The following is a 25,681-nucleotide window of genomic DNA, read 5'->3' on the forward strand; positions in this document are numbered from 1 at the left end:
GATATTTAATTTTGTTGGTGTCATCCAGCACTAATTAGTATCAGGCTACTTATGACATCAGAGCCTATTTGAAATTTGATATGAACTTTTTTCTTTTTCTTTTTTTTTTTTTTTGCAACTTTTACACTAAATGTAATAAAAAAATATTATTCATATTCGCGCGTATTCATTCATTTAGTTTTTCTATTATTCGAACAAAAACGCATGTGCGACAGGTCGTGGGCTTTACGACTTGGAAACTCAGAAGTTGGAGCTTCCGAGGCGCACCTGAAGGCAGCAGAGGGGGGATAGTGAATGAGAGAGCGGGGAGGGGAGGGGGAGGCTTAGGGCGATAGATTGCAAGAATCGGGGATAGCCTATATATCCATGCCAGTGTTTGGCAGCGAAACAGTGAAGGGAGAAGAAAAGGCGAGAGCGAGAGAGAGAGAGAGGAAGGAAAACAGAGAGGGAGAGGAGGCAGCAGGCTGCTATCAGAGCAGGAGAAGGCGGAAACAGAGGGACTGTCAACACACAACAAGCGCGGCTGAGAGGTGAACCTGAGCAAGGTGAGGATGCTGGAGCACTCTGGTGATTTACAATGCAAACTGATTTACACAATCAGTGGGAGCCTGGGATGCAGCTCTTTGTGTGTGTGTGTGTGTGTGTGTGTGTGTGTGTGTGTGTGTTTGAGAGAGATAGGTCTCCTGGGACTCTGTCAGTCTAAAGCCTGATTTCCCCAAAACAAGGGTTAAGCAAAGGAGACAACAAAGCTCATTCTGTAATGCATCTATGGATTGCATCTTTTTTTTTTTTTTTTTTTTTTTTTTAACAAAACAATGTGATTCTCTCTCTCTCTCTCTCTCTCTCTCTCTCTCTCTCTCTCTCTCTCTCTCTCTCTCTCTCTCTCTCTCCCACTCCTGTGGATGCCTGACTGGATGTGCTGCGTGTTTGTGGGTGTGTGGATTCACCTGTGATTCATTGCCAACTCACATATTTAATCATACTAGTGTTTGTGTGTGAAAAAAATGCACTGTAATCACAGTCTGCACCAGCTAACTCAACTCCCTGTGACATGCCAGTGGGTGTGATTTGGATATATGATGCTCTGCTGCAGGGCAGGACATGTTACGGTGATGGCAGCATGAACCACATAAGATGGTCTTTTAGTATGGCGTCCTTGCTTTATTGGTCTGCAGGAAAGATAAGGGAAGCAAAGACATTGGCATTCAACAAATGTCAGGGCTGTGCACACAGACTCTGGGAGGGAAGTTGTGCAAAAAAAAAAAAAAAAAGTACATGTATTCATCTCAAACCCAGTCATGGGACAAAAGGGATGACTTATCATGTGAAGCTTTCCTTTTTCTATGGTTATCTTTCTATGTATTGTGAAAATGGTGGTATTTTCATAGAAATAAGCAAAAACAAATTAGTAGATCATTAAAAGGACATTTTATGCAGGACATTAGGAGCGCACTTAGTCTGTGGCAGGAACCTGAGTCCCTTAATTACACCCTGTCCATCCGCTCCTATCCATTCTCCATGTTATAGTCTACATATCATCATGAGCGAAATCGGAAATGAACACGAGCCACCAGTCAAGCGCTCCCAAAGTTTGGCTGCTCTACCAGCCGCTTTGGCAGTTAATCAGCTGTTATTTTGAGGTCTTTGAGCTACTCCAAAAATCGATTTGGCTTTTAAAATTCTGTATGTGTCTGATGAGCACTGGTCTGTGGACAGAAATGTTGGTTTCCTTCCTCGTTGAGCCAAACTGAAGCTCAAAGCATTACAAGTGCAGCGCAGGGGAACCTGATTCTTTAGTTTTCTGTGTCTTGGAGTGGGCGAAAGTGTGTTGAAGTGATTTTCATCTTTATAAGCCTTTAAAGAACTGTCTGGCTTCTGACCGCCCTTGCATTACATTTTCTTTTATTACCAGTGCTCTTTCATCTTTGTGCAATTAAAATCTAAAACTTTAATCTCGAGGTAGCTGCGTGGTAGCAAGGATCAGATTTTAAGTATATTCACCTGTTCAAGATTGTGCTTTGGTTTGTTGTGATCAAATGGATTTTGAACTGTGCCAGATAATTAATCTTTCTTGCTACGCAGATGGAGGAAAATATTTTGGCCTTTGACTGAGTTTAGGATGCAGACCTAAGGTGCCCCTCTTTTTCATTTTGGAAACAAAACATGAAAAATTTCAGTCAACAGGATAAACTCACCATTAATCATTTGTTGGCTTACTATAGATTATCATAATACGTCTGAGGATGCAATCATCTGACTTAGTGAAGTACAGAAATGTAGACGAGGCAACTTTTTTTTTTTTCCAAAACAGATATTGAGATGAAATCTCTCATTTCCAAATATCTGCACACCGTAATATATGTCAGAGCTGGCATGTGGGTGGTATCATAGGTGGTGGATGGTATTACAGATAGTATCATGCTCCACCACACACACACACACACACACTCTCACAGAGGCAGTGGTGGGCAGATGGCACTGCCTGTGTGTGTGTGCAACCTCGCCCCTCTCTGCCTCTCTCTCGGGATGCGTCCAACAGCAAATGAGTCTGGCAAACAGGTGGTGTGTGTGTGTGTGTGTGTGCGCGCATGCATGACTGTGCATATCAGTCTCCATGTATCTGTTTGTGTGTGCGTGTGTGTGTGTGTAAGTAGGGAGGACAATGACATAAGGTCTTTGAACAGGTCAGTATGGTAAAATGCCACTGGCTTTACTAGAGTTTTAATAACCTTGGCAGAATCCTGATCAAGTTTTCCAAAGATAAAAGAGTAAAAATAATGAGGTAGACCCACAGTTCAGCCATCAGCCCAAGCAAGCCACAGTGCGTGAGCATTTTACAGTCAGTTATTAACCTCAGTGCTCCACCATGCACAGTGTGAAGGCATGAAAAGGAGGCATGTGAATATGAAACATCAGCATGAGCCAGCACAGGAATAAAAGTGACTCTTTTGCACTGCAAGAGAAAAACGTGACTGGGAACAAGCCACGATGGTAAAAACCAATAAAAATACAATAAGGAGCACAGCCTTGACACCAGCATGCCGACATGGTAACAGTGCAAGATCATCCACTGTTTCTCATCTCAGGTTTAGCGTGCCATTTGGAAATGTAGCAGTAAATACGAGAAGAAGATGAACAATTGGCTCAAGTGAAAAACCATGTGGCAAGTGCATTTACCGACAGTTTTCAGTGCTGTGTCATATTCTGGTCTCTTATTTAGTAAATGACCTGTTTCTGATGAATTGCATTCAGAAAATGGCCTCATTGCATGGGAATACTTAATAATCGTAATCATAACACAGAAGGCACTCAGTAGAGCACATACCTCTGCCAATAGAATATGTATTAATGTACATATTGATCAATATAGATATTAACCAAAAGTTCATTGCACACACTGCCACGTCAGCCTGTGGCCAGTTAGTGACAAAGGTCAGTTCTTTCATACTGTAAAAACCCACCTTTCCACAATGTATCATGCAACTTTATTCATAATTTCATAACTAATAACCATCACGTTAAATAGTGAAACTTATGTCCATTGCACTGAACTGGATGGTAATATGAAATAATACAATAAAACACAAAAATGTACCTTGGTCAGAGGCTCTAAATTGTATACAGTTGTTTTCTAGTAACTTTGTGAGAGATTTTAATCACTATTTGGCTTTAATTATTAAACTGAGTATCACAATAACTTAATGTCATTTTGTCATCACAATATAATGGTTCTGAAAGAAATGAAATGATCATATTGACATGCCGGCCAGCCTTAGCAGGAGCCAAGGGAGTCCAGTTTCAGTATGAGTGCGGCCTTCATTTTCCTTGGTTGACGGGTTTTATAGTATCTGTCTTATAGTGTTTAATCTAAAGTATATGGTACAATTATTTTCTTAGAGATTCATAGGCATATTAGCTTGTAACGGTGGCTGCACTCTATTTCACTTTAGCCGCTGATAGATCCCTGGTGTTACTCTTATTTCTTTTACTAATCTTGCAGCGGAGTCTAATCCACTGCATTGTATTCACTGAAATCCTCAGTGAGGCATAACAGCCACAAGCTAGTGCAGTCTTAAATCAAGGAGACTAGATAATACCACCATATGGCCGGTGGGAACCCTGAGTCTTTAGATGACAGACTCGCTGAGTGAAGAGAGAGAGGGAGAGAGAGATAAATATGTCCACTCTAAGCCCTTCTCAGCCTCTTGTAATTAGAGAGAGAGAGAGAGAGAGAGAGAACGAGAGTAGGATGGAGGGAAAGGGGGTCAGGAGCGTGGGCCAAGTGGGCAGGGAGAAGGGCTGCGCGAAAACAGGGAAAGAGAGCGGGTGAGAAGAGGCGTGCAAGACTTCTTCACCCACTAAGCCACAACATCATTGTCTGAGCCAAATTTTCTCGATAGAGTGGAGACATCTGCTGAAGCTGTCTGTCACCGAAAAACAAAATGCAACCAAACCACACAGTGGAGAGGGAAAACAAAGAGGAAAGGGGAGTCAGGGCTCCTGACCGGGGTCATTGTTGGGGCGAAAGCCAAGGAATGGCAACGGGATATGATGTCACAGAAATACTCAGTGATGATCGGATTCAAAAGATATAAAATGACCTAAAACTTCAATGAAATGCTGAATCCAAATTTACTGACCAGGTGTATCTCCGCTTTTTGACAAATAAAGGTCGATCTCAGTAAGAAGTCAGGTCTAAATGAATTTTTGTGGTTTCCACAGATGCAGGGTTATTCATTTGCAATCACTCAATCAGTGTGTTATTTGGTTGCCTAATTTTTATATGGATAATATTCATGCTTAATGGTTTAAATAAACAATTACCCAACTATAAATTACACAGATTACCTCTGCTTACTTAACTGTTCTACTTAAAGCCAACAGCCCGGCCCAGTCCTAGTCATAATAACCTACTGCGATGGCTCTTGCATTCAATTCATCACTAACATGAGTCTAATTATTTAACAACACTATGTTACACATACACCAACTAAAGCAGATATCTGTACCACAATACATGATATGGGACAAAAATTCCAATTTCACTCCCAAATATAGAAACAAAAGGCAAGAGAAAAACACTAGTTAGAAATAGTCCAACAAATAGTTCAAATATACAAGCTAAATGTCCTGTAAAGATATCCAGATCAGTATTTTCATTAACAGCTCACCCATATAGTCTTTCAGTATATGTTTTTTTTTTCAGTGTGTTGAAAGTCTTCCATGTCTGTCATGACCTCGCTGAGCTCTTGGACGAGCAATGTCACGTCCACTCTGGCTGGAGTTAACTGGACGCAGGTGAAATCAGTCTGCACTGAGTCAGCGCTCTTATTAGGGGGGGAAACCACTGTTGTGTTTGCTCTGCCACCAACCAGCCCCGTGTCCCCTTACGCTTGTCGAGTGCCTCTGAAAGCGAGTTATTCTTCACTGTTTCCCAGTTTGGTAAGGCCATGCATTTGCTCAACTCCATTCATGACTAATTCTAGTTTTTAATTGATGTATTGTTTGTCTTAATGTGTCATCGAGTCGCCTATTCAGCCTTAAGATCTTTATTATTCTTGAACAAATAGGAAAATCTGCCTTATTCTGCCTTGTTTCAACACGTACTTGTGAAGTGAAAGTGAAACTCCATTGGATTGTCTTATCCCACTGGCAGATTTTTTCACTTGTTTGAAGAAAAACAAGCTTTTAAGATTCAATATGAGGCTGGATAAGTTAAGATGGAGATTTTCTGCAGTGCACTAAAGATTTTTTTCTTTCTTGCTCACATCAATAGCGCGTGGTTTGGTTGTGGGGAAAATAAAAATTGAAAGTGTAGGAGCAGTAAATCAAGCACACCCATTATGTCAGAGTTAGAGTCATGGAAGCTGCATAGTGTGTTTGCCCTGCTGTCCGTTTTGTTGGAATAAAACTGAAGATCATGAAACATGGCTTGTTTTAATTTACTTTTGAGACTTGTTGAAGAAATGACTGCCCACAGCATTCGATATTAGACTGCCCGCTGCAGCAGAAATTGATGTTAGCCAGTAACTAAACAGGTCTGGAGAGGCAGCAGGGGCTCCCTCCAACACGGATTAAAAGCCCACTGGTCTGTGCTGGGCAAAAACTCACTGGAAGAATTTCTAAGCAATTTATAAGAAAACTAAGTTGTTTGTGTTGACTTGCTGTTCAGTGTGTTTTCTTGTTGGAAAAGTGATTGACGGGTTGTGTGTGGGCTGTGGCAGGCGGCTGCTGTTCCCTCTTCTGGTACTGCAGCGCTGACTCCTTTAGTGGTACCGAGTACCAGATCTCACCGGCCTAAATTCACCTTGTAAAACGGACCCTGCTGAGGCTGATTGCACTAACAGAAGGAGCTGAAGTGAAAACAAAAGAATTCTTTTCTAAGTATTTGCCGTCTTGCATCGTGGACTTGAATCACTTGATGTTGAGCTTGTCAAAATGCAGCTCTACAACAAAGCAAGATGTAGTGTGTGGGAGTAGTTTTAGCCTGATCATTGTGTGACGGTCCAATATGTTTGACTGTAATTTCCACATCACTGAATTTGGGGGTAAAAACCTAATTGAGAGTGCAGACCTTTGCCACATTTCTGACTGATATCATTTGCTTTAATTTGAAGTGCAATTGATTTCCTCATCCTGCAAACACTGGATTTGAAATGAAGTTTTTCTTTCTTAGTTTTATATAACAAACAACACTCCAGACCAAAATCTAGACAATGTTTGTCTTGGCTCAACACCTATCTGTCCACCAAAGTGCCTGGAAGTGCATCCATGAATTTTTGAGGCAATTACCTAAAATTGTAGCAGCTGGCAGGTTTGGCAGAATATATGCTATGCTATTCCTAATTTGATAATGACCATATTCAGGGAGGAAATTCCAGAAGAGGGAGTCAAGAGAGGTAGCACGGCAGTGGTGCAGTAATTGGAACGAAGCAGACTGGAGGAATTATTATTAATGACTGTCTGAAGGTTATTTACTGTGTGGGGAGGTCAAGGGGTCAGCTTACAATCCAGCCGTTATCTCGCCTGGACACACACAGCATGTGATTACAGAATGCTGATGACACTACAGTAGTCGGTCTCTCTCTCTGCTCACGTGTATGCATTTCCATACATGTATGAAGTGCATCTTAGTATAGTTCCTTAGGATGCATAGTCATAAAACAAACAGCACATAAATGCCATCAGTATTCCTGTGTGCTTGTTGGATTGCATTTGCACACGCGACATGCGATTGTCAGTCACAGTACATCAGTGTAGCACGCTGCAGAGTAAATGAATTTGTTTTAGCATCATCAGTCAGCAGTCTGAGGCGCGGGGAAATGCATGATGGACTTTTAATTAACACGAGGCATCATTTCACTGTGGGCTGCTTTTTGTTGTGACTGACAAGCCGGTCCATTCTTGTGGCCAGTTTGGCAGGATGCTATTCTGTCATCAGTCAGTTTTTTCTATTCCAAAAATGTCCTTTGCAGCTGTGAAGGAAATCAGATGCTGCTTTTTTTTCACTTTTTTCCTCTCCCAGTCCGAGCAGGAGTTCAGAGATCTATTTGCCCCAGTATGTTGTCACTCGCTCACCGGGCAAAAGTGCAAATAACCACATGATCATAATAAATTAACATGATAAAATGTTCAGAAGTATACAACAGCTCATAACTCTCCCTGAAACAATCAACACCAACAAGAAGTGATTGGAAAATAAATTTGTAATATGAGATTTGTAACAAAATATGTTAGTGTTTTTGTTCATTGATGAATCTGGAAGACTAACCAGATGCTTTTCTGTCAATAGAACCAGCAGTTACATGGAAAAACAAACTAAAGAAAAGGCAGGGGTGGAAAGTCTCATGAGGCTCGTATCCATTTATGTCTTCCAAAACATTAATCAGACCTAATGGAGGGTTGTCAGCCACCTACTTTGCCAGCATGTTGATCAGGTGCTGCTGGATGTTGTAGCCATCAAGCGTGTGTGCCTGCGGTAAATGACGGTGGCTAAAAATGGAGCCAGCTTGATCTGCCTCACTAACAGCACAGGATTGTTTCAAAATGCTCAACCTGTGGAACTGTTGCTTCCACAAGTGAGGAAACCATCTTATTACCAGGTGAGAAACAGGAAGGCCAAAAACGCTTTCAACTGCCGGTCTAAACGAGACAACGATTGACCAATCAGTTGGCTCAAATCAGTATATTACTGCCTCTATGCCATCTATCAGGCAGTCCTTACTGCAAACCCTGGGAATGACATCAAAGTGCTTGTGATATTCTGAATTTTGTAACTGTATTTTTTATCCTGTTTTCATTTATCTGTGACTTTGTGAGCAGGCAGGGCTTCGGCGTCTCGCTCAAGGACACTTGCACAAGACATGCGGCTGCTGATAGACACACAGCAGCTCTTATTTGAATCAAATCTGCCTCTGTCTGTAAACCAGTAGGCCACCCTGTCCTACTGGCACACAAAAACAGCTTAATCTGCTCCAGAAACTGGAGGAAAAAATCCTCCCTTCTGATACTCTCACACTGTCAGATAACATCAGTTTGTGATGTCCCAGCGCAGTGATGAAGGAGTAGTATTACTTTCTGGTGTACACACTTCCCGTCAAGCTGCCTCACTACAGCAATTTCATAAGTCTCATAAGCTCTGGTATATCAGTGTTTCAATAGTATGTACATGCAATGAGTGTGGAGAGAGGACAGTGTTGTGCAATGCCTGCTTAATTTTTTTTTTTAAGTTGAAAAAAGCATATTTTAGTATATTAGTATTTTATATTAGAAAACATCTACAAATTAGTATATTTTTGCTGGTTTGAGGTATGTATTTTATATTATATTTATATTAATCTACAACAGATTCAGAAATGCAAGACTGGGTGCATTGCATTGTAGCCGTGTTCTGTCTTCTGTAAAGCCTCTGTTCAACATACACAACACCAATTATTTACCCAGTTTATGACTCTGGTCCTCGCCACTATTAGCTCTTACCTTTTGGCTTCAATACATCTGTGTACATGTTCAGCGTAAAGTGAAAGGCGGGCTGCAGGAGAAATCAGGCTAAAGTTATGTGTCTGCATTACAGTGCAGTGTGTGAGTCGGCATCGGAAAGGAACTGCAGTCGGTTTTGCTCAGCGGCTTTTATTACATCTTCAATTTCATTCTCATCTCTGTGCCTCAGAATGTCTTTAGATTCTGTAAAAGTGCTAACACTAAAACACTGACATTTATCACTGGTTTTTAGATGGCTAAAAAAAAAAAATCTTTATTAAACCAGTCAACCACAGGAACACCAAAAATACAACCAACAACAAAATGGGCCCAGGATTGTATTACCCAGTGGCTGCGTTAGAGTGTTTTAGGGTGTTTTTTTTTTTTTTTTTTTTTTTTTTTTTTTCTTATGAAGATGTACATCCTTACTCAGTTTATGGTTTGTGTGCTTATATTATAGTTGCAGTTGATGTTTATCTGCTGCTGTGGATGGATGTGACTCTGATCCGGTAGATTTGGTTTTCATCACCCCTAGCTGGCAGCTGCTGAGCCCTTCAGTCTGTTGATATTAGATAATGGGGGGATGCTCCATGTAGGAACAGGAACCAACACACACACACACATACACACATACACACACACGCAGACAGTGCTCACCTGGCACCTTATTACTGTGAATCTCCCACAGTTGTGTGTGTTAGAGCTCCAAATGGTGTTTTGGCCTCCCACCCACACAGCCAGCTATTCCTGGCACCGCAGCACCAGGTATGGAGGGTCTGGGCTTTGAGCCGTGCTATACCGCCGCCTCACCTTATGTGCCGGTGCGCTGCTTGTTGTAAATAAGAGTCTTGAGGCTTTGAAGTTGATACTCCGCTCTGACAAATGCACCATTTTGATGTCCCCACACTGACACTTGGAGATGAAAATTATCCAATATCCAAGGCGAGGTGCTGGCTCACTGACCCCGACAGCATACCTGCTGTCACTTTGCTCTAACATCCCGGTTATATGTTTACATCCTGTAGGCGCTCATCCAAATGGCATAAGTAACACTTTATGTCAGATACTGCAAGTTGGAAAATGTCAGTATATCTGCCAGCTTGTTTATTTTCATTTTGTTTGAGGGAAATGTGCCTCCAATTTGATTCTCAGAGATACTAAATAAATTAAATCAGTGGTTTTCAAAGTGCTGTGTGGAAATGAGTTCCTTCAGGGGCTTCCAGAAGGTCTGTTTAGTTTCATTTTATTATAATTGAATTCATTAGAAATTATTATGCTACAAAAACAGTGAGTGATTATTTTGTCATTATGTTTTAATCTCACCACTTTGAGTGTATTTGTCAGCGTTGGTGTATGACATCGAAACATTTTAATACTTAACACAAACCAAAAGATGTTTTCATATCAGGGTCCCGAGGGCAAAATCACTTCAACTTAATGGAAATCAATTTGGAAGGCAGCAACATGGAAAAACTTTGAAAGCCCCTGTATTAAATCATCAAACTCAGCGCAGCCAGTCTTTATTCGTGCCTTTAATCATTCCAATGTTTCCTGTTCTTAAAGTTTGACGTAGTGTTGGCAGTGCTGACCATCAAAAATAGCTGAAAATCATCCTGACAGCACACTAGGCCTCACAAAAAACACACAGTAGGACTTCATTTTACAATACCTTGACAATCTAAAATCATAATATCTGCCAGTGGGATAAGAAGGGTAAGAAGTGTGTCTGCTGTTAGGATATGGGATGGGTGAGCCCCCACCCAAACACCGCTCAGGATGGGCTGTTGCTTGCAGTGGCACAGATACAACCTTGGCAGTTAGACTCTTTAGAAGAAGCCCTCTTGATCAATATATTAGACGACCAAAAAAACTCTTGTATTGATTGCGGATTGAAGTAAACACATTGGGTTTATCACTCAATAAACTGTACACCAGGCCGGTGAAGTGCAAAATGTGAGATAAGTGTGGTCGAGTCCATTCAGTATGTCTGAAGCACTTGAATTGTACACAAACTATGCATGTCACCAAGGGGACAAATGAGATAAGGAATCCTATTGGACAACGGCGTTTGTGATTGTCTGACCTGAAATGAGCTGCTTCTCGTCTGACAGTGACATGTTTGGAGATGAAATTGGTGCCGCACGCCTCAGCGGTGAGAGAAACCATTAGCAAGGATTAATTATGTGGGGGTCTCGCTGCGGTAATGGCGTGGATTCATCACTGTCAGAGGCGGGACAAGCATGGCTGGTCGGCTGCGCCATAAAAATGGAAATCCAGTTTGCAGTCGTTCAAATGAGAAATGATAGACTTTGCTAAGTGAGCTCTGGTTTACTGAAACATATCTGCGTTACGTCACTCTGCGCGGTCGGATGTCTTTGGTCTCCGGCTCCAGCAGAGGCAAAAAAAATATGTCTGCATATGGATTCAGATGTTTGTTTGTTTTTTTTGTTTTTTTCATCTGTTGAGATTACCATAAGAAGATCAGACCTGTTTGCTGATTTTTGTGATATAATAATAACAATGGAAAACCACATGGGACATAATTTCTCATAGTTTATATACCCATAGGAAGCTACAGTTTAATATCATCGTAGGTGTCAGTGGGTGACTTTTTCAGTCAAGACAGCCCAAACAATTAATCAAAATATGATTGAAATCGCAATATCATAAAGTGCAATAATGACAAAATGTAAAATTTTGTAATGTGGTGCTACAAAGATGTGCTGGTCTACAAATTGCATTTCTGTTTGTTTGGTACAGACCCCAGCAGGAATTACATCATCAGTGTAATCGTTTTATTCTGTGAAAATTTAAAAAATATATGTCATTCCTATTAAAATTGTGAAAATTTGCCATATCTGTACAATTAATGACAATAAGATTTTCTTACCATATCATTCAGCCCTAGGGTCAGGGGATAAAATGATGAATGCTGTGAGCTGGTTTATCCTGCTTTTAACATAAAAAATGCAACCGATGCTGACATAACCAGAGGATTAACTTTACGATGCACACAACAAATAACATATTGTCATTTTTTCCGAACCCCTGTGGAAGCCTGTGTGGAATTGAAGCGTGAGGATTTTCATCCCCCCCGTTGTGTGTCTGTGATTTAACAGCTCGGCCATAACTGAGGAGCGGGAGGAGAGGAGCGCGCCTTTTTATTTTCCTCCTTCCCCTGTTCATCCCATCTGGCCCCTCCAGCCTCCTCTAAATGATTGAAGCCATGCCCATCGTGTCTGCAAGCACAGGTACAGTCGCACTCCCTGATGCATGGCATGTTTCTGATGCATAATGCATGTGTCGATACATCTTAATACATCAGTCATACATAATTGATGCTTTAACTTTGGGTTTTTTGTGTATATGATGTTTACACTGTGAATGAAATAAAACACTTGGAGTTCATGTTTCCCAAAACCTTGAGCAAGATAAAAAAAAAAAAAAAAAAAAAAAAAAAGCTTCCAAAGTGAGGCTACTGCAGGCTTATATTTGGAATGGACTATTATTGTTGAAACTTGGCTTAACCGGCAACCTGTCATCAAATTTTTGTGGTATTGGCAATTGATCATAATGTTAAAACATCATTGAAAGTGAATTGAAACCATATAAATAAACTTATTTCATTAAACAATGGTCGATTTAAACTCAATCCTGATGTATGTACAGCTTAGTTTCCATTAAAAATTAATGATGGCTGCAGGAAAATCAATCCAGGTTGATGTACAGCTTTATCTGTCATTATGTTGACAAGACATCATACCTCATATTCAGTGAACTGAGGAGTCAGCGTGCTCCCAGGTTTCCTTCTCATCACATTTTGGTGTCTCAGCACATCTGAGGAACAAAATCAGCCTGCAGAAGTATCGTTTTTTGTTTTCCCAGCTTCCAGTCGAAGTTTATAATTCTTAAAAATGAAAGAACTAACATACTTTTCGTTCTATTATTGCACTTCATTAAGTAACTGTCAGAAGAAACTGTGGAAAATAAAACTGTCACTGCCTGAGAAATGGTATCCATTTTCCAGTTTTCATCGTTGGCTGCAAGTCTGGGCATCTGTTGTGATGTGTGTGTGTGTGTGTGTGTGTGTGTGTGTGTGTGTGTGTGTGTGTGTGACAGCACTTCTAGAGAGGCCAACTGCTCCAACAAACCAAGACAACCATATGCTTTGTAAACAGGAAAGAGGAAGAAGGAATGGTTCCGGCTTTTAATTTTGCAGATGGACTCTTCAGGTCTTGGAGAGGCCGGGACTTGAAGCGTCCGTTGTTTGCAAACTTTGCTGATATCTTGACTTTCCCCTTTATCTCAAGTGCTGTTAACTTGATAACCAAAAAATGATGTCAAGGTATCTCTTCAGTGAGACACTAAAAGCGCACATTTACAGAAAATTATCAAGGCAAAGTGTGTTTGGCTCTTCATTTCCTGTTAATATCCTGCTTAAAGAGGAAAACCGAGACAAAACAGACGTGATCAGTAGATATTGGAGGAGCAATTTCTTCCATTGCAATGTTGATGCCAGAACAAAAATCTCACCAGGGACAGAATGACAGACGTGTGATGTAGGACAACTGTTATCCAATATTACCTTCATTACAATATCAGCTGTTGGTGCTCACATCAAACAGTTTGAGATGCAATCACAAATAATTTCAGCATGTATGTATGTATAATTTGATCTTCAAATCAGCAAAAATGTCCATCAGAGTGTCCCAGTGTCATCATATATCACCGTTTTCATGTATCCTATATGGACTGATTTATGCATGCATGTCGCTAAGAAATGGCTCGCTTTGTGTGATTGCAGGGCTGCATGAGACTCTTGCTCTGCTTACCTCTCAGCTCCATCCGGATGCCAACCACAAAGAAGACATGGTCTTCCTCAAGGATGTCTTCAGTGAGAGAAGCCTCGGTTACCTCATGAAGGTAGGGCATCAGTAGCGCCCCAGTTTCTCTTGCTCACCGCTCGATGTTTGATGGCGGACTGGAGTGAGCATGATGACACATGAGGCAGTTTTTTTGGGGCAGTGTTCCCTAGAACTGACAGAAAAGCGAAACACTCGTTCAAACATCTATTCACATGCTTCCAAGGAAAAAATGTTCCCATAAAGCGACGAGAAAGCATTTGGACAAGTGCAAAACTTTGCCAACTTGCACAGCTGCAGCCTCCATGAAGGTTCATGCTTCTTTGGGATTGGTCTTTCTGGGTTTGATTGTCACATAAAATAGCACCTGAGTGCGGCGCTGGTTATAAACCAACTTTGTAATCCCACATATGGAATTTCCTACCAGCACATGAATGCAGCGTACGCTTAAAGTCATGGCTTGAACAGGATTCTTGTCACATGGTGGGAATCACAGATCGAGATCATCAGAAGTTATTCGACAGATCCTTGAGCCGAGGGCGATCTGACCACCACATCACATCCAAAACCAGCTGATACTCTTCGACGTAACTGGCTACCAAACAGACAAAACAATGTCGATGGCGATAACGTTGATTTGTATCAAAAACTGTGTCGTGTATCAACACCCTGAATTTGCCCTTGTGTGTGTGTGTGCGCGTGTGTGTGTGTGTTCATTTGGTTGTTACATCCCAGATGCATGAGAAACTGAAGCAGTACGAGAAGCAGAGCCCGACGCCGGTTCTGCACAGCGCCTCCTGTCTGGCAGAGGATGTAAGTGAAATCATGAATCTTTCAACATTTTTTTGTGGGCACCCATTGTACTTTTCCTTGTAAACACATTTGGTTTTGTTTACATTCAAATTTCCTCGCCGAAACACATTGTTTGTGTTCTTCAGGCCTAATAAAAGTGTTGATTCCATTTTCAAGCTATCGTTCGAATATCGTTCATAATGTTGTGTGTAATATGTCATCTCCTTTCCAATGGTGTGCTATAAAATACATGCATTTGATGATACTGTAAACAAAAGTTAAATATTATAGATTATTATAGTTTTTGGTCTTTATTTCAAGATATAGACATTTTTAAAAACTTTTTTTTTTATGAATGTTGTTCTGATTCCAGCTGGCCGAAGAGCTCCAGAGTGGACCGATGGAGGATGATGAAAGGGAACTGCTGCTCCTGCTGAGCACTCCTCACCTCAAGGTACACACACACACTTTCTCTGTCTCTCTCTCTCACACACCCTTTCGTTCCTCCTACTGTTCAGTCTGTTAAATACTGGATTGGTGCCTCTCACTCCTTTTCCGTACTGCTCTTTTTTTCTCTGCTAAGATAATCTTCCATTACATAATGTCAGCCTCGGCGCTGCGCTGTCTGCAACCCCTCTCCTCCCCTCAGACGCAGACATTCCTGCCTAATCACACTTATCTAGTGATTATGTTCAATTTATTGGCTTTTTTCTGGCGAGTGGGAAGAGGTGTCATCTTGGGACACTTACATGGCAATTTCTTAAATGGGAACATTTGCAAAAGTAGCCACTGGGGATGTTTTGTCTCTCTCTCCCTGTCTTCTCTTATTCTTCTTGACATCTTTCATTGTCTTTTACTGGATGTCTACACCCTTCCCCGTTCGTTTAGTAGTAGTTTTCTTCTAGTGTCGAATGCTATTCACTTCTCTTGCTCTCTTAATTTGTTTTGTCGATTTTTTTTTTTTTTTTTTTTGTCGCTTTGACAACGATTGATTGCATTTTCTGTCTCAGTATTCAGCACCAAGTCATTCACACTCTTATATTCTTATTTGTGTGTGTGTTTATGTCTTCTCCAGGCGGTGCTGTCGGCCCATGACACGGTGGCCCAGAAGAACTTTGACCCGGTGCTGCCGCCGCTCCCGGAGGAGCTGGATGACGACCTGGAGGAGGAGTCTGTGAAGATTGTCCGTCTGGTGAAGAACAAGGAACCCTTGGTGAGAGCTGGAATCAGACCTGGGAAAGCCGACGAATCCCTAAACTAACACTCTTCCCTTCTGCAGCAACCCCTGTCATTATGCCTTCAAGCAAGGATTTTAAACACATTTGGTTCAGTGGAGCTGATTTGAGAGCAGCTGTAGAGTTCAGGTGTGAATGCATGTAACTGTGTCATTGCACAGCAGAGGGAACAGAGCATTCATGTTCAATTAAAAAAAAATTTAGTTAACAATGAGAGGAGTGGGATGAGACAGCAAAAGGAAACACCACATATTAAGTCTCCTCATTCACACCCTATGACAAAATTTCCATCTTTAACAAGTGATTTACAAGTTCTAATATCAGATTTTCTTTACAGTATAGACAATATAAGCAGCATGTCTTACATAGATTTTGATGCTACAGTGAAACAAATGCACTCATGTCGAACCACTGAAATACTATCTATTGAATTAAGTCACAATCTGTTTTGCAAAAGCAGCAAAAGCGTATGAAAAAAGTGAAATATTGACTGTACAGCTTATTTAAACCCAATGAAGGTGGGAGAATGTGAGCTTTGAAAGCTTAATACCAGTGATACAAACTCTTGTTTTCTTGAACTTTGGCATAAACTCTCTGAAGACACCTTTCCTATTCTCACTCAAACTTTTGAGTTGAAAGGGGGAAAAAATATTTCATGCAGATTCAAAAATGGTTCTGCCACTTTTCAGCGTGCCGTACTGTCTGATAGAGTAAAATAAATCACACCACATGGAAATCAAACATGTGAAACCTTCTACAAAGATATGGAATAGCTGGATTAAATCTGAAAGGAGAACTTGTTGAAACTAGTTGGTGGAGCACAACAACAACCGTGGCAATGGGAGAGAGAAAAAAAATGGGAGACAGAAAAAAAAACACTAATTAAAAGAGGAGAAGTGGCTTGCACATCTGTTGCTATGATACGGAAATATCAAATTTAATCGCAACTACACAGTGGCCTTCGTTAGCGTCCCAAACCTTGGAGAGTTATTCACTCCGGTCAGTGGAGGGAGGGGCCCCCCGATGATCTGGACCGCTGGTTTATTGGTTGATCTCGTTCACCAGGGGGCGACTATTCGACGAGACGAGGTGACGGGGGCTGTGATCGTGGCCAGAATCATGAGGGGAGGGGCAGCCGACCGCAGTGGTGAGAGCAACAACACCCACACATCACATGTTGCACACATACTCACAAACACTCTCATGTCAATTACGTTCTTTTATTTCAAAAAAAAAAAAAAAAAAAAAAAAAAAAAAAACCCACAGATGAGAAAATTACCCATGGCCTGGCTCATCATCCCTCTAATGCCACAAGCTATTTGTCTGACTGCTGACACAAAGTAAAGTCATCTGCTCTAAGATGGTAAATAGGAACAGAGAAACTGCACTCTCTCTGCCAACAGGACTTTCTTATCAATACTGATGCAATACAATACAATACAATCGACTTTATTATTCCCACTAGGGACAATATGTTTGGAGCAGCTTGTTATGCACAAAACACAGTAACATACAAACAAAATAAATTGTACAATTTACAGAGAAATGTACAGAGAAAAAATCACCAGCGAGCTTCATGTGGAATAAAATCTATAAATAATTGATAAATCAACTTGATAACTTGGTGATATGCCGACATGGAGAGGACAGGGGATTATGTTGCTGTGTGACCCCGCTAAAATGGAAATACTTCACCGCAAACTGTCTGCAGAAATGAAATCCTTGAGATTAGTGCCCTGAGATTGCATCTTGAGAGATTATAAACAAGGGTTACTCAACGCCCGTTGCCATGGCGATATCATCGACTTTATGGCGACAGAAAATTGCATCTGTTTGGTTCATATCTGGTGCTTACACTTGGAAACGCCTCTGAAAATATTCCTGTTAGAATCACACATGCTGGGATATTCCTTTGCTGGTTTTAATTTGTCTAGGGTGTGTGTGTGTGTGTGTGTGTGTGTTTGTGTGTGTTTGCAGGTCTGGTACATGTGGGAGATGAACTTCGAGAGGTCAATGGAAATCTAATAATACACAAAAGGCCAGATGAAATTAGTCAGATTCTGGTAAGAAAACAGTGTTTACATGTAATAAATTGCAGCCTAGTATCAAACTGGTTCAGACTCTGTATGACTGATGACTGATCGATGTTGGTGTCGCTACGATGTGCCGAGCAGTCCCAGTCACAAGGCTCCATCACCCTCAAAATCATTCCAGCCATCATAGAAGAAGACAAACTGAAGGAAAGCAGGGTGAGCAATCATTTTCCTGCAATACTATTTTATCTGGCCCTTATAAAAATGCAGCCAGTGTGTCTGAGTAAAGGTCAACCTGCCTTCTCTTACATGAGATGGTAAAAAATGATGTTTTGTGTAAAATTCCATTTATGCCAACCAATGACTTTTCATCATGAATAAGAGAATGTATGTGTATTTGTTATTTTTCTCTGTCAATCATATATCATTCATGCTGGTTACTGGAGTCAATTTGCCTCTTTGAAAACCCCCAGGTCTACCTTCGGGCGTTGTTTGACTACATGCCCTTTGAGGACAAGGCCACGCCCTGCCAGGAGGCGGGACTTCCTTTTAGCAGGGGGGACATTCTGCAGGTGGTGAGCCAGGACGACCCCACCTGGTGGCAGGCCAAGAGAGTGGGAGACTGTAACCTCCGTGCCGCCCTCATCCCCTCCACGCAGTTCCAGGAGAGGTGAGATCAGCTGTGCCTCTCAGATGAAGAACAAAAAAAAAAAAAAAAAAAACTGTTTTAGGCTTTTGGATTGGTCATAATTTTATACCACATTTTATAATGAAGTTAAGTAAGATGGTAAGCTTTAATGTGGCGTACATTCATAGACCTGATTTACAGGCAGTAAACGCTGTATGCTTTGGCTTAATGGGGGGCATTCACTGTCCCAAATTATTTTGACTAGTAATAATATAAATAACAGTGATTCTTTCAAGCAAAGCAAATGAAAGACTACATAAAACTTAGTCAGTAAGAAATTCATCAGTTATGGCCAGTATAAGGAGAACAGATGAAAAGTCTAGCAAGTTGAGGCTGTTATTCCAAATAAATAATACAAATTCTTGGTTTTCTTTCCCAGGCGCCTGAGGTACAGGATGAAAATGGGCTCCTTCCCTGCCCCTGTGTCCCCTAAAACTCCCACATGTAAGCTTATTTCACCTTTTTATGACATAAGAGGTATTTCCATCTTGACTAATCTTTACGAACCATACCAAGATGGAAATGAGGCTATTCTTCTTGGGTCTACTGATACCAAATGTGTTGCTGATCTGATCTGATCTTGATAAAGAGATTTCAAAAAAAGAGAATAGAATGTGAAAATAAAATATATAATCGAGAGTTCATTCACAAAAGGTGGAGGCTGAATCAGCTTTCCTTTTATATCTGCCTTTTGAAAAGTGACAGTTTGCCATTTGATAATCTGGCTCTGAAGAGAGATCTGCCTGATGACAATAGTGTTCCAAGTTTTTTTACATAAATACTGAGATACATAAAAAAAAAAAAAAAAAAAAAAAGTCAAAATGATTATTAAAGTATTTGAAAAAAAAAAAAAGTTGCCTGGGGGTCACTTTTATTTTGGAGTCCAGGTCTGTTTGCAGGCCCACCACCTACTTGAGTTTGAAAATATTTCATTGTGATCGCAAAATGACTTCATTAAATTGCATTGGTCTTATTTTGGTTCATATATCAGAATCAGAAGAAATATTTTATTGATCCTCGAGGGGAAATTGGGTAGTGTGGGCAGAGTGACCAATAAGACAAACCTTTTTGTAATTTTTGATTGGTGGAAACTGTAGCGTGAATGTGACGTTTTAATGATGTTTCTCACTATTAATCATGTGCGCTGGTGGGAGCAGCACAGTGTTTGTAATATTTTGTCCTTCTCTACAGTGATACTCTGTGTAATTCCTTGCATTGCTAACCTCAGATGATCGGGCTGACAGAGGTAGGTGGACATCACCCCTCCTACCAGGAAAACAGGCCTCACCCCAACACTGCTTGCACTAACCACATGTTTTAATGGCCAGAATTTCTCAGTGAAATTCTGTTTGCCCCCCATCATAGACTCACATATACGCACACACAACCTTAACACTGTCCATTAACCCACTGTTGCCTTCATGGCCACAACCCCCCACATGTCCCTACTGTATTTTCCTCTTGTGCAACGTCAAAGCTTCCTAACCTCAAACCCTTCCTTGATGCACTTCGTTCAGCACCCTCTCCTCCCTCCCTTCCTCCTCTTACCCTGTCTTCTCTTCCTGCTTGCTGTCCTGCAGAAGACTGTGACAGTGAGGGCACTCTGAATGGACAGGACATAGGTGAGGAGGCATGATGAATGCATTTAGGTAACACCTCCTCAATGCATCGCTGTGCACTAAGCCATCACTTTTTCTTTAGCCGTAGCGAGCCCTCGCTCTTGTGTAGGGATCGTAGTGGACTGACAGAATGAGCCCTTCTTGCTTTGCCCCTCTTTGTTTTGCTTTGTCCAGATTTCATTTTGGATCATGGGAGATTAGTGTCAGGTTGAACACTTTGAAGCATTAAAGGTTATTTCGCCAGCAGTTTAAACAACACCAGATATAACCTACCTGACCCACCGCTGCACTCTCAAAATGTTAAAAGCAGATAGAAAAGCAAATGGTGAGCAGATAGCTCGACTGTTCACCTGCTCCTGACCTGTACAAAAAGGAGAATGTTGTTGCCTTCTCAATTAAGCTCACCAGTTTGTCTGCTAGGCTTCCTGGCTGCTCTTCATGCTGTGATCATGCTTCTCTGGGTTTTATGTGGCATTTTGTGATTTAAAGCATTACTCCAGGAATCCTCGACCTGGCCTGGGCAGGATTTCCCCATCTTGTTGCATCATACCAACTGTTTCTAACCAAAATCGACATGCATCTTGCTTGCCAGGGTCCAATACAGTCCTACAGGGCCAGTGAATATTCAAAAAGTTGATCGCTTGCTCTGAGATGAGCCGGCTGCAGGTGCCCAGCTGTCTACATGCACCTGTGTGTCAGATTGCGCAAAATAAACAGATATAGTTGTCAGATTATGCAGAAAATTAAAATTTGAATGTCTCATTTTAAAGTAAGTGTCAGTATTGGAGAATACCACACTATAGCATGCAAGAAGTAAGTAAGATTTTGGTTTAAATTGATCGGTGTGATTAAAAAATCGATGGGAAAATAGCGTCTAATTTGAAAATGACTTGTGCTGTAACGGTTCTTCTTCACTTTTAAATGGAGTTTATTATGTCAGGAATTGATCATAAAGACAAATGAAAAGGCAACGTGTTGTGGGTGTGTTTTTACCTTCTGCCATTGTATAGAAGAGCTAAGCGCTCTTTGTGTGGGTCTCCATTCGTGTGCTTATCACTCCAGGCGGCGTGTATTGTGTGCTGCCATCAAGCTTCTGTGAAGGTCTTTGTGGCGCCTCAGCTTCATTACGCTTCACAAATGACCTCTCTTCATGCTACATGCCACAGGTGCTGTCTTTGTTTTTGGCAAAGCGGTCGCTGCCCTAGTAGAAACAGCATGCATGGCTTCCGAGCTCAATCACTTGTGTAATGTTGATGAGATGCACTGAGCTGGTTGAATAAATGGTCTAATGCGAGCTGTAGTTTCTCCCAAGAGTAAGGCAGCCCCTGCCTTCTGTGGCCATACTTTCTCATGGGATTTTTACTCAGGTACTGTCACTGATTTCTACTGGTGTTGTTCAGTGTGTCAGTGTTGTTTGGTGTGGCTGAGTGACATTGATCAGGAGTTGAATTGTAATCAGAGAAGCCAAGATGTAATATGCAAGTTATAAGTGAGGGCACTGTCTAATTTTGAGCTCCAACTGGTTTTAAAGTGGCACTGTGAGTGTCAGGCCTCTGCAGTGTGCTTTTCAAAGAGTTTGTTTTCTGTGTGGATCTCTGCCCGTCAGTCTTACCTGTGTCTGTCTCTTTGACCACAGCCGGCCTGCGCAGAAGTTTCCGCCTGAGGAAAGATCGTCATGGCTCATCGGGAGAACCTTGCACCCCTGACGCCAGCCAGTCAGATTTTCTAATTTACGAGGAAGTAACACAATATGTGCCACGCCGTGGTGAACGGCCACGCCTTATAGTATTGATCGGTATGTTGTTCTGTCGGCTTTTAAGAGACTAATCTTATCATAAAGCAGTTTGGTACTTACCATTAAAGCTGCACTATGGAAGATTTTTAGGTATAAAAAAAAAATACACACACCTTAGCAGCCAAAGACACAAACACAGGCTGCAGTAGAGAAGAGCAGCCCATTCTCATCATGTGGAACTTGTAAATTTGCCCAAATAAAATTCTAGTGTTTGTCCACAGAAGTGACAAATTGAAATAGAACCCATTTCCTAAATAGCAGCGAGTTAGCACTACCTCCTGAAGTTATCACAGACCAGTTGGGTTGGTAAACATAGATGTGATGTGTGCAGTTTACTGAGGCCATGTAGCCTTTTACCCAGTAAATACTGCATGCTGGAGCTGCCAATATGCAGATTTGGCCAGTGTAGCTGTGAAATGCAGGCTTTGTCCATGCTGCATCGTATAGGATTTATATGCCTATTTGCATGCATTTGCTGTTGGATTGCAGTAGGTTTTATGCAGTGTGGCACTATTTACAACAGTAAAATATCTGCCCCAAAAAGATGTCTTACCGGAGAGATTTCTTGTGTTATGCAATGCCCAGTCTGGATGACAGTCTGGGTGTAGATTTTAGTCTTAAAATCTGTGGTGTTGGTGAGCCAGAGTCTAGTTCTGCCTTTTTACATCATCATCAGTTAGAGGTTTCCAAATGTGAAAAAGACCATAAAGCCTAGAGCAGTGTAGTCGCTCTAGTTTTTAGGAGAGACCTCAACCTGCATACAAAAATGTTTCCCAGCACAAAATCATTTTGCTCACCTGTATCCTCTGCTACTGTCTGTCTGGCCACAGGTTCCCTCGGGGCTCGGATCACAGAGCTCAAACAGAAGGTGATCTCTGAGAACCCTCGACGTTACGGTGTGGCCGTGCCTCGTGAGTCTTTTTTTTTTTTCTTCAGCTAGTGCTCTGTCATACACCATCTTTCTACAGAGATATTTTTTTTTGTATTATCAGGATTGTACAGGCTTTTACCTGTGCACCTATTGGTGGTTGTAATGTTGGTGATCTAGGATTTTAATCTTATTCCACTGCTGCAAACATTGTAATCCTCTCGGGGTTAAGAGCATCAACTAAAATGCAAATGTAAATATCATCTCTCACGCAAGTATGACAATATATGCACTGACTGAAGCCTTTTCTGCTTTTCACTAGAAACAAGTGTAGAGTAGATATGTGACTCATGGTTAGTATATGTGGCTTGCAAACACGTCCTTGACAATTTGCTATTTGGGAGTTGAAAAGACCACAACGCCTACAAGAAGATTCCTTTGTATAGTGTTCCCAGCTCTTACTCTCGATGCATATGTGCACAAACAACACAGGCTCACTCACACATCCAAGTATATGCAAACATTCAATTACTGCTTTTTTCCTCCTTTCTCCGCATGGTTGGGTTCGAATGGCGTTTCTACAGACACCACTCGAGCCAGGAAGAGTCACGAGAGAGAGGGAGTGGAGTACCACTTCATTACAAAAGCAGCCTTCGAGGCAGACATCCAGAATAACAGGTGGGTGCTCAGACTGGATAGCTATAAAATGCATCGAATCATTAACTTCCTGCTCTGAAATCATTCAAAAATAAAAGGAGCTCAACAGTTTTGCATTTGAGTCAGGAATGAATCGATTAACCTGAAATTATTGGAGCTGTAGACTCTTACATTACCTTAAAGTCCACAACCTTAATTGTTAATCTCTAAATAACCTATAATTAATAAGACTTAAACCTATCACCCCTTTTTAAAGTTATAGCTGGCCTTTACAGCGCTCTGTCATAACAATTTGCAATGGGCTGTATTTCTGCAGATTTATTGAGTATGGGGAGTATAAGGACAACCTGTACGGCACCAGTCTGGAGTCCATCAACAGCGTTTTAGATCAAAACAAGGTGTGCTTGGTGGACGTACAGCCAGAGGTTAGTATCTTAACCAGCATGTAACACTGCCAACCCCAATACATTTTAGATCCGAAACACAACCTCTTTCATCTCCAAGTGCAATTAATTCACAGTTATTTTGGGCAGTGTCTGATATTGCCATAAATTTTTGCATTTTGCAAAGTGTAGAGAATGCAGCAGAAAAGATTTCAATCGGTGCCAAATAGAAATACAATATTGACGTATAAACTCTGGTTACAAAAGTCTAAAGGTGACTTTGCCAACAGGGCTGAAGCACAATAGGTCAGTAAATGCAACATGTTTTTCATATTTCCCTTTACCTTTTTATTTTGTACAGTACCTGGATAGCAGTGTGGGTTTTAAATGACGGATGTTCTTCCCACCAACAGGCACTGAAAACTTTGCGCACCGCTGAGTTCAAACCATATATCATATTTGTAAGACCTCGGATCCACGATCCTCACTGCAAACAGCTCAGCTCCTCTTCTTCCTCGCTCAGTGCAGGGATCACGGTAGGTTGAATAAACTGTCAGCTTTCTATGTAAATATAAACACTTGACAATTAGGAATGTCTTGGTTTTTGCAGTACTTCTGTACTCTTTGATGTTGATTATTTAAACCAGTGTTGGCTTTATACTCACACAAGCCTTGCACTACGCTAGATGTTTAGTGCTGTTACCAATTTGTAATAATTGATGTACTTTGGCTAAAATGTCATTGTATGTGCCAAACAACTCCAAAATGACCTATACTCCAGTCAAAAGTTCCATGATGCAACTGTATATTCTCTATGAAAAGTGCAGTAGCACCTAAAACGCTGTTCTAAATCAGTATCCCTCCCTCCTGTGCCGACTAGGAGGAGGACCTGCAGGAAATGCTGCAGTCGGCTGAGCGGATGGACGAGCGCTATGGCCATTGGGTGGACTACGTCCTGGTGAAGGAAGACCCAGTCAGTGCCTTAGCAGAGCTCCAGGTTGTGCTAGAGAGGGTGGAGGTCGAGCCCCACTGGGTGCCTGTGTCATGGGTCAGGACCTAGCCAGGTCACTTGCGTCAGCTCGGCCAGTGTCACAGCGGATCGCTGTGGACCGCTGCTTGAGGAGGACAGATAAAACTGCAGGGATCCTCTGAAGGTTCTCTAGGTTTGGGTGACCCAGTGTTCACTGCCATAGTATACAACCATTCCACCAGTAAAGGTCTGTGCGGTATTTGGATGAGTGGAGTCAGTCCTACAAAAGAACACTGATTTGCACTGAGGTTTGAGAGCAGCATGTTCATCCATCTGAGTATCAGGCGAGCCTGTTCATCTTAGATTGTTCAGTGTGAAATGAGTGGGGTAGTTAACAGATATTGTGCTAAAATAAATATATCTAAACTGTACAAACTGTAATTGGCAGTGCAGTGGCTCTGAAAGGGCATGTGGTACATGCATGCAGGATAAAGTTTGTGAAATGAGTGTTAGTCTAAGACTTGCACTCGGTGTGACAGACAGTTTTAAACATCTAGTATGTTACAGCATCTATATTGGAAAGGTAAAGTGCCATATCCAACAATATGTAAAACATTTGACAAAGTTTAAGGTAAAATGAAATTAAATCAATATGCAGACAACTTATTCTTGCTGGAAACTGTGCTAATGTGCATATTATCTGACTTCAAATATTTAATTTTGGTTATGACAAAATACGCTTGAATAAAGAGAAAGTAAGAAAAATTCACATTTTAAATTCATTTTCCACCTGCTTCCAC

At 41.3% G+C, this 25,681-nt stretch overlaps 1 protein-coding gene across 3 annotated transcripts; it reads left to right on the plus strand.

Annotated features, from left to right (window-relative positions):
* The first annotated feature begins 377 nt into the window (after positions 1 to 377).
* LOC115378068 (MAGUK p55 subfamily member 3-like) lies at positions 378 to 25,652 on the plus strand. 3 transcript variants are annotated; one of them, XM_030078189.1, is made up of 19 exons: positions 378 to 545; positions 12,099 to 12,230; positions 13,784 to 13,902; positions 14,577 to 14,654; positions 15,007 to 15,087; positions 15,709 to 15,846; positions 16,934 to 17,015; positions 17,846 to 17,931; positions 18,043 to 18,117; positions 18,375 to 18,571; positions 18,969 to 19,033; positions 19,818 to 19,835; positions 20,170 to 20,211; positions 21,845 to 22,003; positions 22,834 to 22,914; positions 23,456 to 23,549; positions 23,845 to 23,953; positions 24,325 to 24,447; positions 24,792 to 24,971. In XM_030078189.1, the coding sequence occupies exons 2-19, from the start codon at positions 12,194 to 12,196 to the stop codon at positions 24,969 to 24,971; spliced, it is 1,764 nt and encodes a 587-aa protein (XP_029934049.1). In that variant the 5' UTR covers positions 378 to 545; positions 12,099 to 12,193. The 3 variants fall into 3 exon arrangements, with proteins under 3 accessions (XP_029934049.1, XP_029934050.1, XP_029934051.1); XM_030078190.1 differs by lacking the exon at positions 378 to 545 and adding an exon at positions 5,366 to 5,442 and having other exon boundaries at positions 24,792 to 25,652; XM_030078191.1 differs by lacking the exons at positions 378 to 545; positions 20,170 to 20,211 and adding an exon at positions 5,366 to 5,442 and having other exon boundaries at positions 24,792 to 25,652.
* The last annotated feature ends 29 nt before the right edge of the window (positions 25,653 to 25,681 follow it).

This window comes from Myripristis murdjan, chromosome 19, assembly GCF_902150065.1.
Source record: "Myripristis murdjan chromosome 19, fMyrMur1.1, whole genome shotgun sequence".
Taxonomy (NCBI): domain Eukaryota; kingdom Metazoa; phylum Chordata; class Actinopteri; order Holocentriformes; family Holocentridae; genus Myripristis; species Myripristis murdjan.